Source organism: Nerophis ophidion, linkage group LG02 (genome assembly GCF_033978795.1).
Source record: "Nerophis ophidion isolate RoL-2023_Sa linkage group LG02, RoL_Noph_v1.0, whole genome shotgun sequence".
NCBI lineage: Eukaryota > Metazoa > Chordata > Actinopteri > Syngnathiformes > Syngnathidae > Nerophis > Nerophis ophidion.
Genome location: NC_084612.1, coordinates 47,312,635 through 47,332,407, shown reverse-complemented (window position 1 = coordinate 47,332,407; position 19,773 = coordinate 47,312,635). Strand labels below are relative to the sequence as shown.

At 40.6% G+C, this 19,773-nt stretch overlaps 1 protein-coding gene across 2 annotated transcripts in view; it reads right to left on the bottom strand.

The window, feature by feature from the left end:
* The window catches only part of nav1b (neuron navigator 1b), a 152,527-nt gene that overhangs the window by 10,109 nt on the left and 122,645 nt on the right, over positions 1 to 19,773 (bottom strand). For both annotated transcript variants that reach the window (XM_061885320.1, XM_061885329.1), the window contains 9 exons: positions 19,361 to 19,444; positions 19,183 to 19,294; positions 18,993 to 19,114; positions 15,277 to 15,452; positions 15,044 to 15,200; positions 14,782 to 14,974; positions 12,917 to 13,008; positions 12,757 to 12,855; positions 12,473 to 12,641 (listed from right to left, as the gene is read on the bottom strand). In XM_061885320.1, the coding sequence (XP_061741304.1) occupies positions 12,473 to 12,641; positions 12,757 to 12,855; positions 12,917 to 13,008; positions 14,782 to 14,974; positions 15,044 to 15,200; positions 15,277 to 15,452; positions 18,993 to 19,114; positions 19,183 to 19,294; positions 19,361 to 19,444 (1,204 nt within the window). The remainder of the gene's footprint in view (positions 1 to 12,472; positions 12,642 to 12,756; positions 12,856 to 12,916; positions 13,009 to 14,781; positions 14,975 to 15,043; positions 15,201 to 15,276; positions 15,453 to 18,992; positions 19,115 to 19,182; positions 19,295 to 19,360; positions 19,445 to 19,773) is intronic.

The following is a 19,773-nucleotide window of genomic DNA, read 5'->3' as shown; positions in this document are numbered from 1 at the left end:
GTTAATGCAGAGGACTAATGTGGGGAGGGCTGAGTGTGAATAATAGATGTCTGCCCGGGTGGCAATGTGGAGCACGTCTGTAAAATGCCACACAACAACAACAAAAACAGTGCAGGGGGGCACCAACCCCCCCAGACATTCTTGTAAGACCTGCCAACTTGCAGTTGAATCACACTTTTAGGATTCAATCAGAAAAAAGAAAAGCCCAGATGTGGGGGAACTCATACAAACCCCGGTTCCATTAGAGTTGGGAATTTGTCTTAGATGTAAATATAAACTGAATACAATGATTTGCAAATCCTTTCCAACTCATATTCAGTTGAATATGCTACAAAGACAACATATTTGATGTTAAAACTGAAAACTGTTTTTCTTCTTGCGAATAATCATTACCTTTAGAATTTGAAGCCAGCAACACGTGACAAAGAAGTTGGGAAAGGTGGCAATAAATACTGATAAAGTTGAGGAATGCTCATCAAACACTTATTTGGAACATCCCACAGGTGTGCAGGCTAATTGGGAACAGGTGGGTGCCACGATTGGGTATAAAAGCAGCTTCCATAAAATGCTAAATAATTCACAAACAAGGATGGGACGAGGGTCACCAATTTGTAAGCAAATTGTCGAACAGTTTTAGAACAACATTTCTCAACGAGCTATTGCAATGAATTTAGGGATTTTACCATCTACGGTCCGTAAAATCATCAAAAGATTCAGAGAATCTGGTGAAATCACTGCACGTATGCGATGATATTACGGATCTTTGATCCCTCAGGCATTACTGCTTCAAAAACCGAAATCAGTGTGTAAAGGATATCACCACATGGGCTCAGGAACACTTCATAAAACCACTGTCAGTAACTACAGTTGGTCGCTACATCTGTAAGTGCAAGTTAAAACTCTACTATGCAGGGCGAAAGCCATTTATCAACAACACAGAGAAACGCCGCCGGCTTCGCTGGGCCCGAGCTCATCTAAGATGGACTGATGCAAAGTGGAAAAGTGTTCTGTGGTCTGATGAGTCCACATTTCAAATTATATTTGGAAACTGTGGACGTGGTGTCCTCCGCAACAAAGAGGAAATAACCATCCGGATTGTTATAGGCGCAAAGTTCAAAAGCCAGCATCTGTGATGGTATGGGGGTGTATTAGCGCCCAAGGCATGGGTAACTTACACATCTGTGAAGGCACCATTAATGCTGAATGGTCCATACAGGTTTTGGAGCAACATATGTTGTCATCCAAGCAACGTTATCATGGACGCCCCTGCTTATTTCAGCAAAACAATGCCAAGCAGCGTGTTACAACAGCGTGGCTTCATAGTAAAAGAGTGCGGATACTTTCCTGGCCCGCCTGCAGTCCAGACCTGTCTCCCATCGAAAATGTGTGGTGCATTATGAAGCGTAAAATACGACAGCGGAGACCCTGGACTGTTGAACGACTGAAGCTCGACAAATAACAAGAAAGGTAAAGAATTCCACTTTCAAAGCTTCAACAATTAGTTTCCTTAGTTCCCAAACCTTTATTAAGTGTTGTTAAAATAAAAAGTGATGTAACACAGTGGTGAACATGCCCTTTCCCAACTACTTTGGCACGTGTTGCAGCCATGAAATTCAAACTTAATTATTATTTTCAAAAAAAAAAAAAGAGTTTATGAGTTTGAACATCAAATATCTTGTCTTTGTAGTGCATTCAATTTAATATGGGTTGAAAAGGATTTGCAAATCATTGTATTCCGTTTATAAAACAATTTCCCAATTCATATGGAAACGGGGTTTGTAAATGAATATTAATCAATGTAAGAAATATATTTTTATTATTTATAAATCTTTGAGATGAATTAACTATCTATCTAAAGTAGGGGTCCCCAAACTTTTTTTTTAACTCGGGGGTCCACTTAAAATAAAAAAAAATTGGCCGGGGTCTGGGCTATCTATTTGTGTACATGTTAGACTTCGACTTCCTTATATCGGTGGAAGGAATATTTCAAAGACCTCCTCAATCCTACCAACACGTCTTCCTATGAGGAAGCAGTGCCTGGGGAATCTGTGGTGGGCTCTCCTATTTCTGGGGCCGAAGTTGCCGAGGTAGTTAAAAATCTCCTCGGTGGCAAGGCCCCGGGGGTGGATGAGATCCGCCCGGAGTTCCTTAAGGCTCTGGATGCTGTGGGGCTGTCTTGGTTGACAAGACTTTGCAACATCGCCTGGACATCGGGGGCGGTACCTCTGTATTGGCAGATCGGGGTGGTGGTCCCTCTCTTTAAGAAGGGGGACCGGAGAGTTTGTTCCAACTATCGTGGGATCACACTCCTTAGCCTTCCCGGTAAGGTTTATTCAGGTGTACTGGAGAGGAGGCTTTGCCGGACAGTCGAACCTCGGATTCAGGAGGAAAAGTGTGGTTTTCATCCTGGTCGTGGAACTTTGGACCAGCTCTATACTCTCGGCAGGGTACTTGAGGGTGCATGGGAGTTTGCCCAACCAGTCTACATGTGCTTTGTGGACTTGGAAAAGGCATTCAACACACTGAGGAAGTCCTGTGGGGAGTGCTCAGGGAGTATGGGGTAACGGACTGTGTGATAGTGGCAGTCCGCTCCCTATACGATCAGTGTCAGAGCTTGGTCCGCATTGCCCGCATAAGTCGGACCCGTTTCCAGTGAGGGTTGGACTCTGCCAAGGCTGCCCTTTGCCACCGATTCTGTTCATAACTTTTATGGACAGAATTTCTAGGCGCAGTCAGGGTGTTGAGGGTATCTTGTTTGGTGGCTCAGGGATTAGATCTCTGCTTTTTGCAGATGATGTGGTCCTGATGGCTTCATCTGGCCAAGATCTTCAGCTCTCACTGGATCGGTTCGCAGCCGAGTGTGAAACGACTGGGATGAAAATCAGCACCTCCATGTCTGAGTCCATGGATCTCACCCGGAAAAGGGTGGAGCGCCATCTCCAGGTTGGGGAGGAGACCCTGCCGCAAGTGGACGAGTTCAAGTACCTCGGAGTCTTGTTCATGAGTGAAGGAAGAGTGGATGGTGATATCGACAGGCAGATCGGTGCGGTGTCTTCAGTAATGCGGACGCTGTACCGATCCGTTGTGGTGAAGAAGGACCGACAGGACAAGATCACGGGTACAAGCGGCCCAAATGAGTTCCCTCCGTCGGGTGATGGGTCTCTCCCTTAGAGATAGGGTGAGAAGCTCTGCCATCCGCAGGAGCTCAAAATAAAGCTGCTGCTCCTCCACATGGTGAGGAGCCAGATGAGGTGGTTTGGGGCATCTGGTCAGGATGCCACACGAGTGCCTCCCTAGGGAGGTGTTTAGGGCACGTCCAACCGGTAGGAGGCCACGGGGAAGACCCAGGACACGTTGAGAAGACTATGTCTCCCGGCTGGCCTGGGAACGCCTTGGGATCCCCCGGGAGGAGCTGGACGAACTGCCTGGGGAGAGGGAAGTCTGGGCTTCCCTGCTTAGGCTGCTGCTCCCGCGACCCAACCTCGGATAAGCGGAAGAATGTGGATGGATGGATGGATCTTTATATACATACACACACATACACATATATAGACAAATAGACTACAGGTTCATCTCAACAAGCCTGTTTCGTGGTTACCCAATCATATATATATATATATATACATTAATGTATATATATATATATATATATATATATATATATATATATATATATAAATATATATATAAACACACACACAAATATATATATAAATATATACATATATTTATGCACACACAAACACACATATATATATTTATGTATATATATTATATAAATATATACATATATTTATGCACACACAAACACACATATATATATTTATGTATATATATATATAGACATATATACACATGTATGTATGTACACACATTTGTATACTGTATATATACATACATACATAGATACATACATATGTATAGATGTTCACATACATTTATACATACATTAATACTGTACATATGTACGCATACATATTATGTACACATTTATATACTTATACATACATACATACACATATACATATATAAATAAAAATATATGTATATATATAAATATACATGTATGTATATATATGTATGTATATATATTAGGGGTGGGCAAATTAATGCGTTAATTACGAGTTAACTCATCAATGTATTAACGCCGACAATTATTTTATCGCACATTTGCGTATGTTGTTTACATGATTTTATTTTGTTAACGCCTTTTCTTAACAAGATGGCATCGCCCGGATGGGCTTCGGCGTCGAGAGGCTCTTGGTAAAGATGGAACATTTGGCAAAAATACCGGACAATTCTGCAAATTTCATGGCTGGCTTACAGCGTGGTCACTCCGTGATCACTTACGACCGCCAGACAATTCTGAATGTGGATGGATCGGGCCGTTTTGGACTGAATGACGTGTGCTTGCTAGACCGGCTAGCTAGCATGGGAATACTTTGCCGGCTACATCCAGCGGCCTGTGAAGCAGCGGACTATATGTGTTGTCTGTCTATTTATGAATAATGCAGACGAGGAGTGTTGGCTGAGTTCTTAACGTTTGCTTTCAGAGCGTGCATATCACAACATACAAGATGCCGTCATGGCGACACAACCTATACCGGGCTACCGCGCATGCTTGTCACTCCTGTTGCATGCTGGGTAGAGTAGTTCTTTTTTTCCCTGGCTCATAACATCACATTATAGTACCATGCATATGATGCGTTCAGTTTATCAAAGCACCAAGCAAACAATCGGAAAATTCCCATTATATCAATTCCTAGATATAGTCATAATTATTTTAAGTGCACTACGCAGAATAAACCCAACATTATTAATATTGCTACTACGGATAATTTGATCAAAAATTCCCTAAAACAGCCCACTACCTATAATATAGGTTTTTTAAACATAAGATCCCTGATAAAAAAAATGTTTCTGCTGTTACCTCAGAAATTGCCTGTTCAGATGTTATGATTGTGGCTCAGAAATTTGTATGTAGATTATATTTATTTTCCATAACAAACAGGATAACTTAAATACCCTGGCAGTGGCAATGAGCTTAAATGTTTGTATTTAAATTTTTTGAGTTGATTTTCATAAAATATGCTATTTAACTGCTACTGTTTAACAAGGACTGATTTAAATTGTGTTTGCACAACAAATGTTTTGGCGCTTTTGTTCATGTGGGAGAATATTCCAATAAAGGTGCATTACACACTACTTTTGAATTCATTATTTGGCTTTGAGTATACAATGCAGTTAATCGCGATTAATCGGATAAATAGTGCGATTAACTCCGATTAAAAATTGTTATCGTTGCCCAGCCCTAATATATATACATATATATATATATATATATATATATATATATATATATATATATATATATATATATATAAACACACGCACAAATATATATATAAATATATATACATATATATATTTATGCACACACACACATATATAAACACATATATATATAACTATATATATATATATATATATATACATACATACACATTGTATGTATGTACACACATTTGTATACTGTATAGATACATACATACACAGATACATACTTATGTATATATACATACATATGTATAGATGTTCACATACAATTATACATACATTAATACTGTACATATGTACACATACATATTTTGTACACATTTATATACTTATACATACATACACATATACATATATAAATATATATACATATATATATATATATATATCCATCCATCCATTTTCTACCGCTTATTCCCGTTGGGGTCGCTGGTGCCTATCCCAGCTACAATCGGGCGGAAGGCGGTTTACACCCTGGACAAATCGGTCTCATCGCAGGGCCAATATATATATATTTATATATATATATATATATATATATATATATATATATATATATATATATATATATATATATATATATACACCTCACGATCCACTTTAAAAAGTTAAAGTACCAATGATTGTCATACACAAACTAGTTGTGGCAAAATTATTTTCTGCATTTGACCCATCACCCTGAGCAGTGAGCAGCAGCAGCTGTGGACACACTTGGGAATCATTTTTGGTGAATTAACCCCCATTTCCAACCCTTGATGCTGAGTGCCAAGTAGGGAGGTAGTGGCTCCCATTTTTCTAGTCTTTGGTATGACTCGGCCGAACACTAACCACTACGCCACTGAGTAGGTTACATACACATGTATATACATATATATATCAATCAATCAATCAATGTTTACTTATATAGCCCTAAATCACTAGTGTCTCAAAGGGCTGCACAAACCACCACGACATCCTCGGTAGGCCCACATAAGGGCAAGGAAAACTCACACCCAGTGGGACATCGGTGACAATAATGACCCAGTGGCACGTCGGTGACAATGATGACTATGAGAACCTTAGAGAGGAGGAAAGCAATATGTCGAGCGGGTCTAACATGATACTGTGAAAGTTCAATCCACAATGGATCCAACACAGTCGCGAGAGTCCAGTCCAAAGCGGATCCAACACAGCAGCGAGAGTCCCGTTCACAGCGGAGCCAGCAGGAAACCATCCCAAGCGGAGGCGGATCAGCATCGCATCTCCACAAGGGAGAGTGGGACATAGAAGAAAAAGAAAAGAAACGGCAGATCAACTGGTCTAAAAAGGGAGTCTATTTAAAGGCTAGAGTATACAAATGAGTTTTAAGGTGAGACTTAAATGCTTCTACTGAGGTGGCATCTCGAACTGTTACCGGGAGGGCATTCCAGAGTACTGGAGCCCGAACGGAAAACGCTCTATAGCCCGCAGACTTTTTTTGGGCTTTGGGAATCACTAACAAGCCGGAGTCCTTTGAACGCAGATTTCTTGCCGGGACATATGGTACAATACAATCGGCAAGATAGGATGGAGCTAGACCGTGTAGTATTTTATACGTAAGTAGTAAAACCTTAAAGTCACATCTTAAGTGCACAGGAAGCCAGTGCAGGTGAGCCAGTACAGGCGTAATGTGATCAAACTTTCTTGTTCTTGTCAAAAGTCTAGCAGCCGCATTTTGTACCAACTGTAATCTTTTAATGCTAGACATGGGGAGACCCGAAAATAATACGTTACAGTAGTCGAGGCGAGACGTAACAAACGCATGGATAATGATCTCAGCGTCTTTAGTGGACAGAATGGAGCGAATTTTAGCGATATTACGGAGATGAAAGAAGGCCGTTTTAGTAACGCTTTTAATGTGTGCCTCAAAGGAGAGAGTTGGGTCGAAGATAATACCCAGATTCTTTACCGTGTCGCCTTGTTTAATTGTTTGGTTGTCAAATGTTAGAGTTGTATTATTAAATAGAGTTCGGTGTCTAGCAGGACCGATAATCAGCATTTCCGTTTTTTTGGCGTTGAGTTGCAAAAAGTTAGCGGACATCCATTGTTTAATTTCATTAAGACACGCCTCCAACTGACTACAATCCGGCGTGTTGGTCAGCTTTAGGGGCATGTAGAGTTGGGTGTCATCAGCATAACAGTGAAAGCTAATACCGTATTTGCGTATGATGTCACCTAGCGGCAGCATGTAGATGCTGAAGAGTGCAGGGCCAAGGACCGAACCCTGGGGAACTCCACACGTTACCTTAACGTAGTCCGAGGTCACATTGTTATGGGAGACACACTGCATCCTATCAGTAAGATAAGAGTTGAACCAAGACAGGGCTAAGTCTGACATACCAATTCGTGTTTGGATACGTTCTAATAAAATATTATGATCGACGGTATCGAAAGCAGCGCTAAGATCGAGGAGCAGCAACATAGATGACGCATCAGAATCCATCGTTAGCAATAGCTCATTAGTCATTTTTGCGAGGGCTGTCTCCGTGGAGTGATTTGCCCTGAAACCGGATTGAAAGGTTTCACAAAGATTGTTAGACGCTAAGTGTTCATTTAACTGCTCCGCAACAATTTTTTCGAGGATTTTTGAAATAAAGGGAAGGTGAGACACCGGTCGGTAGTTTACCATGAGGTCAGGATCGAGGTTAGGTCTTTTAAGAAGAGGATGAATAACCGCTTTTTTGAATGCTAGGGGAACAGTGCCCGAGGAGAGTGATAAGTTTATAATATTTAGCACTGATGGACCTAATAATACAAAGAGCTCCTTGATCAGTTTCCCAGGAAGAGGGTCAAGTAAACATGTTGTCTGTTTTATTCCATTTACACGTTGTAACAATTCCTCTAATGTTATTTCCTCAAAACGAGAGAAACTATTTTGGAGGGCAGTATCCGCCGCGTATACCATCGTATCAGTGTTAATAGAACCCCGTTGTAGCTGGGACGCATTGTCTTTAATCTCCTTTCTAATGACTTCAATTTTCTTACTAAAGAATTGCATAAAGTCATCAGCTGAGTGGGTTGAGCTACTGGAAGGGGTCCCTTGTTGTGTTAGCGATGCTACCGTACTAAACAAAAATTTAGGATCGTTTTTATTACGGTGGATGAGATTTGAGTAATATTTAGCTTTAGCTAAGGTAAGCCTGCGTTTATAAGTTATTAAACCATCACTCCATGCTTGATGGTGCACCTCAAGTTTAGTCGTGCGCCATTTGCGTTCCAGCTTTCTACATAATAATTTCTGAGCTCTAGTTTCTTCTGTAAACCACGGGGTGCGCTTTTTTGGAGCCTTTTTTAACTTTAGCGGTGCTATGTTATCAATGGTTTCGCGCAGGGCAGCGTTAAAGTTGTTAGTGAGGTTATCAATAGAGCCCACATACTTTGGGAATGGTGCCATTACCGAGGGCAGTAGGTCAGCAAGAGTTGTCGTTGTGGCAGCATTAATGTTGCGGCTGCTATAGCAGTTATTATTATTATTAGTTTGACGAACATGCGTCTGAACCTCGAAATTTATAAGGTAATGATCGGACAATACTTTAGTATACGGGAGTATCGTAACTTTGGAAACGGTGATGCCCCTGACAAGCACTAGGTCTATCGTATTACCGTTGCGATGCGTGGGTTCATTTATTATTTGTGTGAGACCACAGCTATCAATTACAGTCTGGAGCGCTACGCACGGTGGGTCCGATGGGGTATTCATATGGATATCAAAGTCCCCCATTATGATTATATTATCGGCGTGTGTCACTAGATCAGCAACAAACTCTGAGAATTCATTGATAAAGTCCGAATAGGGCCCTGGGGGGCGGTAGATAACAGCCAGGTGTAGAGGCAGCGGTGTGACAGACCTCATAGTAAGCACCTCAAACGATTTATATTTATTATTTATGTTAGGACTAAGGTTAAAGTTTTCGTTGTATATTAGTGCGACCCCCCCACCCCTTTTAAGCGGACGGGCAATATGCGCATGTGTAAAGTTAGGAGGACATGCCTCATTTAGCGCAAAAAAGTCGTTTGGTTTAAGCCAGGTTTCGCTGAGACCGATGACGTTAAGATTGTTGTCTTTGATAATATCATTAACTAATAACGTTTTGGGAGACAATGATCTTATGTTTAAAAAACCTATATTATAGGTAGTGGGCTGTTTCAGGGAATTTTTGATCAAATTATCCGTAGTAGCAATATTGATAATGTTGTGTTTATTATGCCCAGTGCATTCAGTATAATTACGACCATATCTAGGAATTGATACGACAGGAATTTTCCGATTGTTTGATTGTTGCTTTGATAAACTGCACGCATCATGGTTAGCCACCTCAGTAACGGGGATTTTCCGATTGTTTGTTTGTTGCTTTGATGAACTGCACGCATCATAGTTAGCCACCTCAGTAACGGGGATTTTCCGATTGTTTGTTTGTTGCTTTGATAAACTGCACGCATCATAGTTAGCCACCTCAGTAAAACACATGTCCAACTCTGAAACACTCAAAGCAGAAAAAACTTGTTCTAATTTAACTGACTCCTTACCCAGACCAGTAGTCTCGCACTTTCCATCTAAATCCGTCTTCGGGATGGAGGAAAGTGGTGTTCTGTGGTGATTAGCCTTCTGCTTTGTTTTTAGCCCCGCTTGACATCCGCGTTTCCGATCACACCGCTGGCGTCTGCTCCGTAGACGGCCCCCGCTGCTACTAGACTCCCCTGCTTCACAGGCCGCTGGATGTAGCCGCCGACGTATTCCCATGCTAGTTAGCATGTTTAGCACGCACGCGTCTATCAGTCCAAAACGGCCCGATGTGTCCACATCCAGAAGTGTCTGGCGGTCGTACGTGATCACGGAGTGACCACGATGTGAGCCAGCCATAAAGTTTGTATATATATATATATATATATATATATATATATATATATATACATATATACATATATATATATATATATATATATATATATATATATATATATATATATATATATATATATATGTATATATATATATATATATATATATTGTTGGATTTGGTTGTTTTTTTTATTTCCTCGTCAGATTTTAGAACAGCTAAAGTGTGAGCCTTTTACATAGACCTTGAATTTGGAATGTTGGAATGAAGACATAACATTCTGTTATCTCAACTGTCCAAGGTAGGGAGGAAAAGAAGAGGGGCGGGTGAGAGTGAGTGAGGAGGGAGAAACTGCCATTTTAGGATTAGATCAATTTGGACCGTGCCTTTGAAATGTTTTATCTAGATTGATCTCTCTAAGCGCTTTGGTTATAAAATATCAAAATGAGCAACCTCTGTCTCTGATTGATTTAAAACCATCTTGTGTATCATAAAAGAACCTGGGGGCGTTGACCGAAGGAAGAACGGGTCAGAACGCAACAATGTATATATATATATATATATATATATATATATATATATATATATATATATATATATACAAACCCCGTATCCATATGAGTTGGGAAATTGTGTTAGATGTAAATATAAACGGAATTCAATGATTTGAAAATCATTTTCAACCCATATTCAGTTGAATATGCTACTAAGACAACATATTTAGATGTCCAAACTGATAAACATTTTTTTTTTTGCAAATAATCATTAATTTTAAAATGTGATGCCAGCAACACGTGACAAAGAAGTTGGGAAAGGTGGCAATAAATACTGATAAACTTGAGGAATGCTCATGAAACACTTATTTGGAACATCCCACAGGTGTGCAGCCTAATCGGGAACAGGTGGGTGCCATGATTGGGTATGAAAACAACTTCCCAAAAAATGCTCAGTCTTTCGCAAGAAAGGATGGGGAGAGGTACACCCCTTTGTCCACAACTGCGTGAGCAAGTAGTCAAACAGTTTAAGAAAAACGTTTCTCAAAGTGCAATTGCAAGAAATTTAGGGATTTCAACATCTACGGCCCATAATATCGTTAAAAGGTTCAGAGAATTTGGAGAAATCACTCCACGTAAGCTGCAATGCTGGAAACCAACATTGAATGACCGTGACCTTTGAACCCTCGGACGGCACTGTATCAAAAACGGACATCAATCTCTAAAGGATATCACCACATGGGCTCAGGAACACTTCAGAAAACCACTGTCACTAAATACAGTTCGTCGCTACATCTGTAAGTGCAAGTTAAAGCTCTACTACGCAAAGCGAAAGCCATTTATCAACAACATCCAAGAACGCTGCCGGATTCTCCGGGCCCGAGATCATCCAAGATGGACTGATGCAAAGTGGAAAAGTTTTCTGTGGTCTGACAATTCCACATTTCATATTGTTTTTGGAAATATTCGACATCTTGTCATCCAGACCAAAGGGGAAGCGAACCATCCAGACTGTTCTCGACGCAAAGTTCAAAAGCCAGCATCTGTGATGGTATGGGGGTGTATTAGTGCCCAAGGCATGGGTAACTTACACATCTGTGAAGGCACCATTAATGCTGAAAGGTACATACAGGTTTTGGAACAACATATGCTGCCATCTAAGCGCTGTCTTTTTCATGGACGCCCCTGCTTATTTCAGCAAGACAGTGCCAAGCCAAATTCAGCACGTGTTACAACAGCGTGGCTTCGTGAAAAAAAGAGTGCGGGTACTTTCCTGGCCCGCCTGTCTACTATCGAAAATGTGTGGCGCATTATGAAGCGTAAAATACGACAGCGGAGACCCCAGACTGTCGAATCACTGAAGCTCTACATAAAACAAGAATGGGAAATAATTCCACTTTCAAAGCTTCAAAAATTAGTTTCCTCAGTTCCCAAACGTTTATTGAGTGTTGTTAAAAGAAAAGGTGATGTAACACAGTGGTGAACATGCCCTTTGCCCAAATACTTTGGCACGTGTTGCAGCCATGAAATTCTCAGTTAATTATTATTTGCAAAAAAAAAAATAAAGACTGTTAGTTTGAACATCAAATATCTTGTCTTTGTAGTGCATTCAAATGAATATGGGTTGAAAAGGATTTGCAAATCATTGTATTCCGTTCATATTTACATTTAACACAATTTCCCAACTCATATGGAAACGGGGTTTATATATATATAATCTTCTCTGAAACTTCCATCTTTGTTTCCCCCGGAATAAAGATGGTACCCCAAAGAACCGGGTCATACCTTTCAGCGCCACGGTGATCCCGCCAGGTCCTCGGGATACGCAGCGAGAGGGCTGAGTCTCGGGGGCGTCCCCCCCCAGAACCCTCTTGATGTGTCCGATACTGTAAGTGAAGATGGAGTCTGTGGACAGGCCCAGACTAGAGGTTGGGTCCACTTTGGCAATGTAAACCTGGCACGAAGAGGACCACAATCCTGGTTTAGAGTCCCTATCACCTTTCAGACTCCATGCAACTCCGACCTCTAGTGGCAGGGAGCAGCAACTGTCCTTTCCCCAAAAGTCTCACCTTGAAGGCCTGGCTGACGGCCGAGTCCAGCATGGGCCAGTCCATCCTCCCGTTGACCCTGACGGTGCCAAGGAACAGATGAGTCTGCTTGACCTCCTGCTGAGGTAAGAAAATGCGGGTGAATCTCGGTCTTTGGTGCTGGACGACCTGGCACACTCACATCTTTGAAGACGTGGAACTGGGCCACGCAGACCACCACCCTGACCCGGTGGTCATCCCTCTGCCAGGACAGGCCGCCGTACTCGGTGGAATCTACAAAAGTAAACAACGGCAATAGAAGCAGGTAATCCACCGATTGATATTTGACATTTTGACGTATATCAGTATCAGAACCACATCAGCAGATACTACTTTTTTCCTATGCTTTAAACCAGTGTATAAAACGACGTAGCTTTTACTTTGCGTTCTTGTTGGTGCGACGGCGCCTCTCTCTGGAAAAATTTGCTCACTGCAGATCCTGCTGGGTAAATATCTACAGAGTCTCCTGCTGTTTAAAGATTTTAACCGGATGTACAAGGGCCCTTTTGTCTTCTAGCTGTATTCTTCATTTATCACTCCAAGCAACGTTTGTAAGTTTTACAATATAACTAAAACATATCTTACTTATTAAAGCGTCCCATATGTGATGTCTGTAGGAGTGTTTTCATGCATATTTGTACGTGCTATCGTAATGTAATCAAGCTAGCGTCGTTAGCATTAGCTAATATGGTCCATAGCGTTCTACTCGTATGTATTCTTCATTCATCTCTCCAAGCCACGTTTGTGGGTTTTGCAATACAAATAAAACACTTCTTACTTACTAAAGTGTCCCATGTACTTCCTGTTTTAATGCCTTGAACGGAAAAGTGTAGCCATCCATAGCGTTTCTACTTGTATGTATTCTTCATTCATCACTCGAGGTGACGTTTGTAAGTTTTACAATATAACTAAAACTATTCTTACTTACTTAAGGTGTCCCATGTGTGATGTCTGTAGGAGTGTTTTCATGCATATTTGTACATGCTAGCATAATGTAATCAAGCCAGCGTCGTTAGCATTGGCTAATACGGCCCATAGTGTTTCTACCCGTATGTATTCTTCATTCATCACTCCAAAGGTTTGTAAGTTTTACAATATAAATACAACTATTTTTACTCACTAAAGCGTCCCATGTGTGATGTCTGTAGGAGTCTTTTCATGCATATTTGTACCTGCTATCATAATGTATCAAGCTAGCGTTGTTAGCATTAGCTAATATGCTAACACGTTTACGAGTGTCTGTGTTAGTATTATTAACTTACAAAGGCATTATGTTTCTGTTGTTTCACTTTAACTGTGTTACCGTGGAGTTATTGAGTCGGTTTAGCTGATTGGAGAGCTTGCTTGCGCAGCTAGTTGGTCCATGACCATGACTTCTGTTTTGTTTGATCAACCGTTTTACTGCCCTGTTACAGACCCTGTTTGGAAACAATTAAAGTATGTATATAAACATTTACTGAATAATTCTGTGTAAATTACTCACTTCACAACATATATATCTGTGGCTTATAGTCTGGTGCGGTTCATATATGGAAAGGTATTTTTTTCTTCAAAATTTTAGTGGGTGCAGTTTATATGCGGAAAAGTATTTTTTTCTTCTAAACTTTAGTGGGTACGGCTTATATATTAAAAAGCCTTTTCTTCTCCTAAAATTTATTGGGTGCAGCTTATATGCGGAAATTAATTTTTTCCTTCTAAAATTTAGTGAGTGTGGCTTATATACGGAAAAGTATGTTTTCCTTCTTGGATTTAGTGGGTGCGGCTTGTGTATGGAAAATTATATGTATTTTCTGAATTTTAGTGGGTGCGGCTTATATATAGAATTTTTTTTGGGGGGTGGGGGATTTAGTGGGCGCGGCTTATATATGGAAAAGTATATATATTGTTTTATACAATGTAGTGGGTGTGGCAAATATGTGGGAACATTTTTTTTTCTTCAAAAATGTATCAGGTGTGGCTTATTTACAGGTGCGCCCTATAGTCCAGACAAAGGGTTATAAAATATACCTGCGCTGGTTCCGTCACTCAGCCTTCTGCCGTAGCTTTTACCCACGGCTACCGACTGTCGCGGTGAAGAACCACAGAGCGACGTGAGACCCGAGGACTGGGAGGCGGAGCTTGAGGGTCCAGGAGACGAGCAGGGCGACCCCCCGCTGGTCCTCAGTTGGTCGTTCTCCACCTTCAGATTCTCCACCGTCCTCTGCAAGTGGCCTGATGTCAGTTTTATGTCCTGGTACGCAGGTGATGCGGTCCAGGTGTGTTGGCGTACCTGCATGCTGGTCATGGTCTCCTGCAGCTGCTCCAACTGATGGGCGGAGCTTAAAGCCTCCAGGCGGATGTCAGTCAGTTTCCTTTCCTTCTCCCAGAGTTCCGATCGCAGGTTGGACACGACCTTGTCGTCCCCTGGCTCGCCGTCTTCACGGAGTCTGTTGCACGTGTGCGAGACCACCAGCCTGTGTTACTGCTCGTCGCGTTTGCTCAGTTTCAGTTTCAGTTTCTCACCCAGACGATGACGCGGAGGTCTTCATGGAGGACAACGGAGGGTCACCTCCGTCACGGTGGACTTTGGGCGACGAAGGGGCCGATGACTCCGGCGTGGCAATTTCCTGGATGTCAGCGTAGGGCCCTGTCTGCTTGGAGCCCTTCTTGCTGAAGGCCTTGTTGAAGGAGCTGCGTAACTGTGGAGAGGACAACGGCTACCAGTCAGACCAATAAAGGTGTAGATACAGAACAACTTCCATTTACAAATGCCTCTACTCGCAACCTTTTCAGTTAGAGAACATTTACACGCCTCTGAGCGGGGACCATGTGTACCAACGCTTCATTCTACCATTTGATGACATAACTTCCTGTCCGCCATATTGAAGCAGCACTTCAGTACTTAATCGTGGTACCTTGTACCAGTCAGAGGTGTGTCAGTCGGGATTAGCGATGACTTGGTGTGACCACAAACACATGTGTCCAAACTCTCACTGTATAGCATCAGGTTGCTAAGCAACTGCTCGGACTTGGCGTTTAGGCCAGTTAGCTTAGCTTTCACGTCGCTTCAAGAAGAAAGTCCACATTTGCAACTATTAAAAAAAAAAAAAAAGAAGGGTATATATATTGTGACTGAGAGTCAGGGCTGCAAGGTGTTCTGGGTATTTGTTCTCTTGTGTTTAAGTTGTGTTAGGGTGCGGAAATTCTCCCAAAATGTGTCTGTCATTCTTGTTTGGTGTGGGTTCACAGTGTGGCGCATATTTGTAACAGTTTTAAAGTCGTTTATACGGCCACCCTCAGTGTGACCTGAGGAGCAAGTACCAGGTTGATGATGGAAACAAGTATGTCTTGCAGCCGCGTTCGGTCTTTCAGCACAAGTCTCATACAACATGTTATGGAGCCGCACGTTGGTTGTGAGAGGAGAAAGCATGCGCAATGACACGTAGTGGAGCAGTAGTCCTCTTCTAGGGGGTGCGCGAACCCCTGGAGCAGGGGTCACCAACCTTTTTGAAACCAAGAGCTACTTCTTGGGTACTGATTAATGTGAAGGGCTACCAACCAGTTTGATACACACTTAAATAAATTGCCAGAAATAGCCAATTTGCTCAATTTACCTTTAATAAATAAATCTTTATATATATCTAAAAATTGTTATTTATGTCTGTTATTCCATAGTACACTTTTTTCCTTTTACCTAAGGTTTTTTGTAGAGAATAAATGATGAAAAAAACACTTAATTGAACGGTTTTAAAGAGGAGAAAACACACAAAAAAAAAGAAAATTAAATTTTGAAACATAGTTTATCTGCAATTTCGACTCTTTAAAATTCAAAATTCAACCGAGAAATATGAAAAGAAAAGCTAGCTAGTTCGAATCTTTTTGAAAAAATTAAAAAAAGAATTTATGGAACATCAGTAGTAATTTTTCCTGATTAAGATTAATTTGAAAATGTTGATGTTATGTTTTAAATAAGTTAAAATCCAATCTGCACTTATTTCTAACAAAGACAAATCATTATTTCTTCTAGATTTTCTAGAACAACATTTTTTAAAGAAATTCAAAAGACCTTGAAATAAGATTTAAATTTGAGTCTACAGATTTTGTAGAATTTTAATCATAATAAGTTTGAAGAAATATTTCACAAATATTCTTTGTCAAAAAAACAGAAGCTAAAATTAAGAATTAAATTAAAACGTATTTATTATTCTTTACAATAAAAAAAAATTACTTGAACATCGAATTAAATTGTCAGGAAAAAAGAGGAAGGAATTTAATAGGTAAAAAGGTATATGTGTTTAAAAATCCTAAAATCATTTTTAAGGTTGTATTTTTTCTCTAAAATTCTCTTTCTGAAAGTTATAAGAAGCAAAGTAAAAAAATTAAATGAATTTATTTAAACAAGTGAAGACCAAGTCTTTAAAATATTTTCTTGGATTTTCAAATTCTATTTGAGTTTTGTCTCTCTTAGAATTAAAAATGTCGAGCAAAGCGAGACCAACTTGCTAGTAAATAAATACAATTAAAAAAATAGAGGCAGCTCACTGGTGACTTAATAGTCCGATGCGACTAATATATGGAAAAATACCTTTTTCATCTATAGTTTAGTGGGTGTGGCTTATATCGTAGTGCACGTTATAGTCTGGATAATACGATGTATAAATAAATACGCCCGAAATTACTCAACCACTGCCAAACTTTGACTTTATGTTATTGTTCAAAGGTAAATAAATGCTGGTAATATTTCCCCCCCCTCACTGATGCTACTAGTACTAGTACATTTTTGTACCGGTAATAAAATGTTATTCGATACTTTTCTAAATAATGACGACACACCAAAAATGCCATTATTGTCTTTACTGTAACAAAAAATGTTAGTGTACATAAAACATATGTTTATTATTGTCATTTAATCCTTAAGTAAAATGTTGAACATATTGGACAACTTGTCTTTTGGCAGTAAGTAAACAAACAAAGACTCCTCATTAGTCTGCTGACGTATGCAGTAACATATTGTGTCATTTATACACCTATTATTTTGTAAACATTATGAGGGACAAACTGTAAAAAAAATATTATTAATCTACTTGTTCATTTACTGTTAATATCTGCTTATTTTCTGTTTTAACATGTTCTATCTACACCTCTGTTAAAGTGTTAATAATCACTTATTCTTCTCTTTTTTGATACTTTACATTAGTTTTGGATGATACCACACATTTAGGTATAGATCCGATACCAAGTTGTTACAGGATCATACATTTGTCATATTCAAAGTCCTCAAGTGTCCAGGGACATATTTACTAACTTTATAAACATGATATGAATTTTTAAAAAAAGAAAAAAAATAGTTTGTGGTATCCATGTAATTATAGTGGTATCGACTACATACGCTCTTGTACTTGGTATCATTACAGTGGATGTCAGGTGTAGATCCACCCATGGCATTTGTTTACATTAGTGAGCTATTGTATCTTCCTGCGGTGTGTAGTGAAGCACGTTTAGCTATTCCTCATCCTCAACTTACTTTATTTGTTGCCATGGAGGCCAGGATTAGTGATTTAGAAGTAACTAAAACACTGCGGACGGACATTAGCCGCTAGCCAGCTAGCCATGTCTTAAAGCAGCTCTTCCTGAGGGTGTTTCAGTGTTATAATTTCACCTTTATCTTGACTTTTTACACCAAAATGTGTCCATTCTCCCTTTTTTGGTCTACACGCTGTGTCTGCTTGTAAGTACTCTGTATGTGTGGGCTGCCATGCATGCTCCTCTGCTCCTAACACCAGCAACGTCACCATGTGACATCGCACCGTCAAGCCCTGGAACCGGTACTTTTCAAACAGAGTATAGTACTGTTTGAGATTCATTAGTATCGCGACACTATACTAGTATCATTATACTGTACTATTACAGGTATACTATACTAAAACTGGTATACTGTACTAGTACCGGTATACGGTACAACCCTACTAGTACTTTGTATTATCATCTTCTGGGCAATGTCTGTGTCATTTCAAATCGAGAAGAAAAAGTTTCTGCTTGACTAAAAAGTAAGTAAATAAGCTTGTAGTAAAAGACTTTCCAGGTGAGTGTAGGTGTGTCTGTCCTCACTTACCTCGTACACCTGACACAGGAGTGGTCGGCGTGAGGGAGAGACAAGAATGTTACTGAGGACCACAGTCATGCAGGGACTTCTCTCCATGTTTGCTTTCAAGGTTGAAGTTAGAAGTGTGCTTCCTCACCCAGCTTTTCTTCTTCTTCTTCTTGGCCTCCTGCTCCTTCAGGCTGCCCAGGCTGGAGAGGCTGGTGGTGCTGGTCAGGCTGCAGATGCTCTCTGACGAGTTGTGACGCTTGATCTGCAGCTCTGAGTCACATGACCACAGATGCATGTGTCACGCGACTTTCTGTCCGGCTATTGAAGCACTTATCTACCTTTAGATGCCAGCTCGGAGTCATTGAGAGCCCCGTGAATGATTTCCTGGGCTTCTGTGTTTTTGGTCTTCAGAATCTCAATGGTCTCCCTCAGCTCATTCAGTTCGGAATCCTGAGGAGTGAAAAGACGTTTGCTTGGATTCTAAACCAAGGATTAACCAGCAGGGAAAACAACTACCTTCTGGTCTGAGGACACAGACAAGGTCTGCAGACGAGCCGTCATCAGTGCCAGACTCTGTTCGAAAGCAGCTACCAGGTTCGCCTGTGAAGGCACCAAGAGACACCAAGAAGGACTTTAGGGGCAGAAGTTTGAGTGGCTGCAACAAATATGCTCCAAAATTTAAGAAAAGGACCTAACCCTAACCCAAAAAACTAAAATCCTAATCCAAAAACCCTAACCCATAAACCCTAACCCAAAACACTAATCCAAAAATCCTAACCCATTAACCCTTACCCAAAACGCTACCCCCAAAAACTCTAAACTTACCCCAAAACCCTTAACCCAAAAACCCTAATCCTAACCCAAAAACTCAAACCTCCACCCAAAAACTCAGACCTTACCCAAAATCTCTAACCCTAACTCTAACCCTG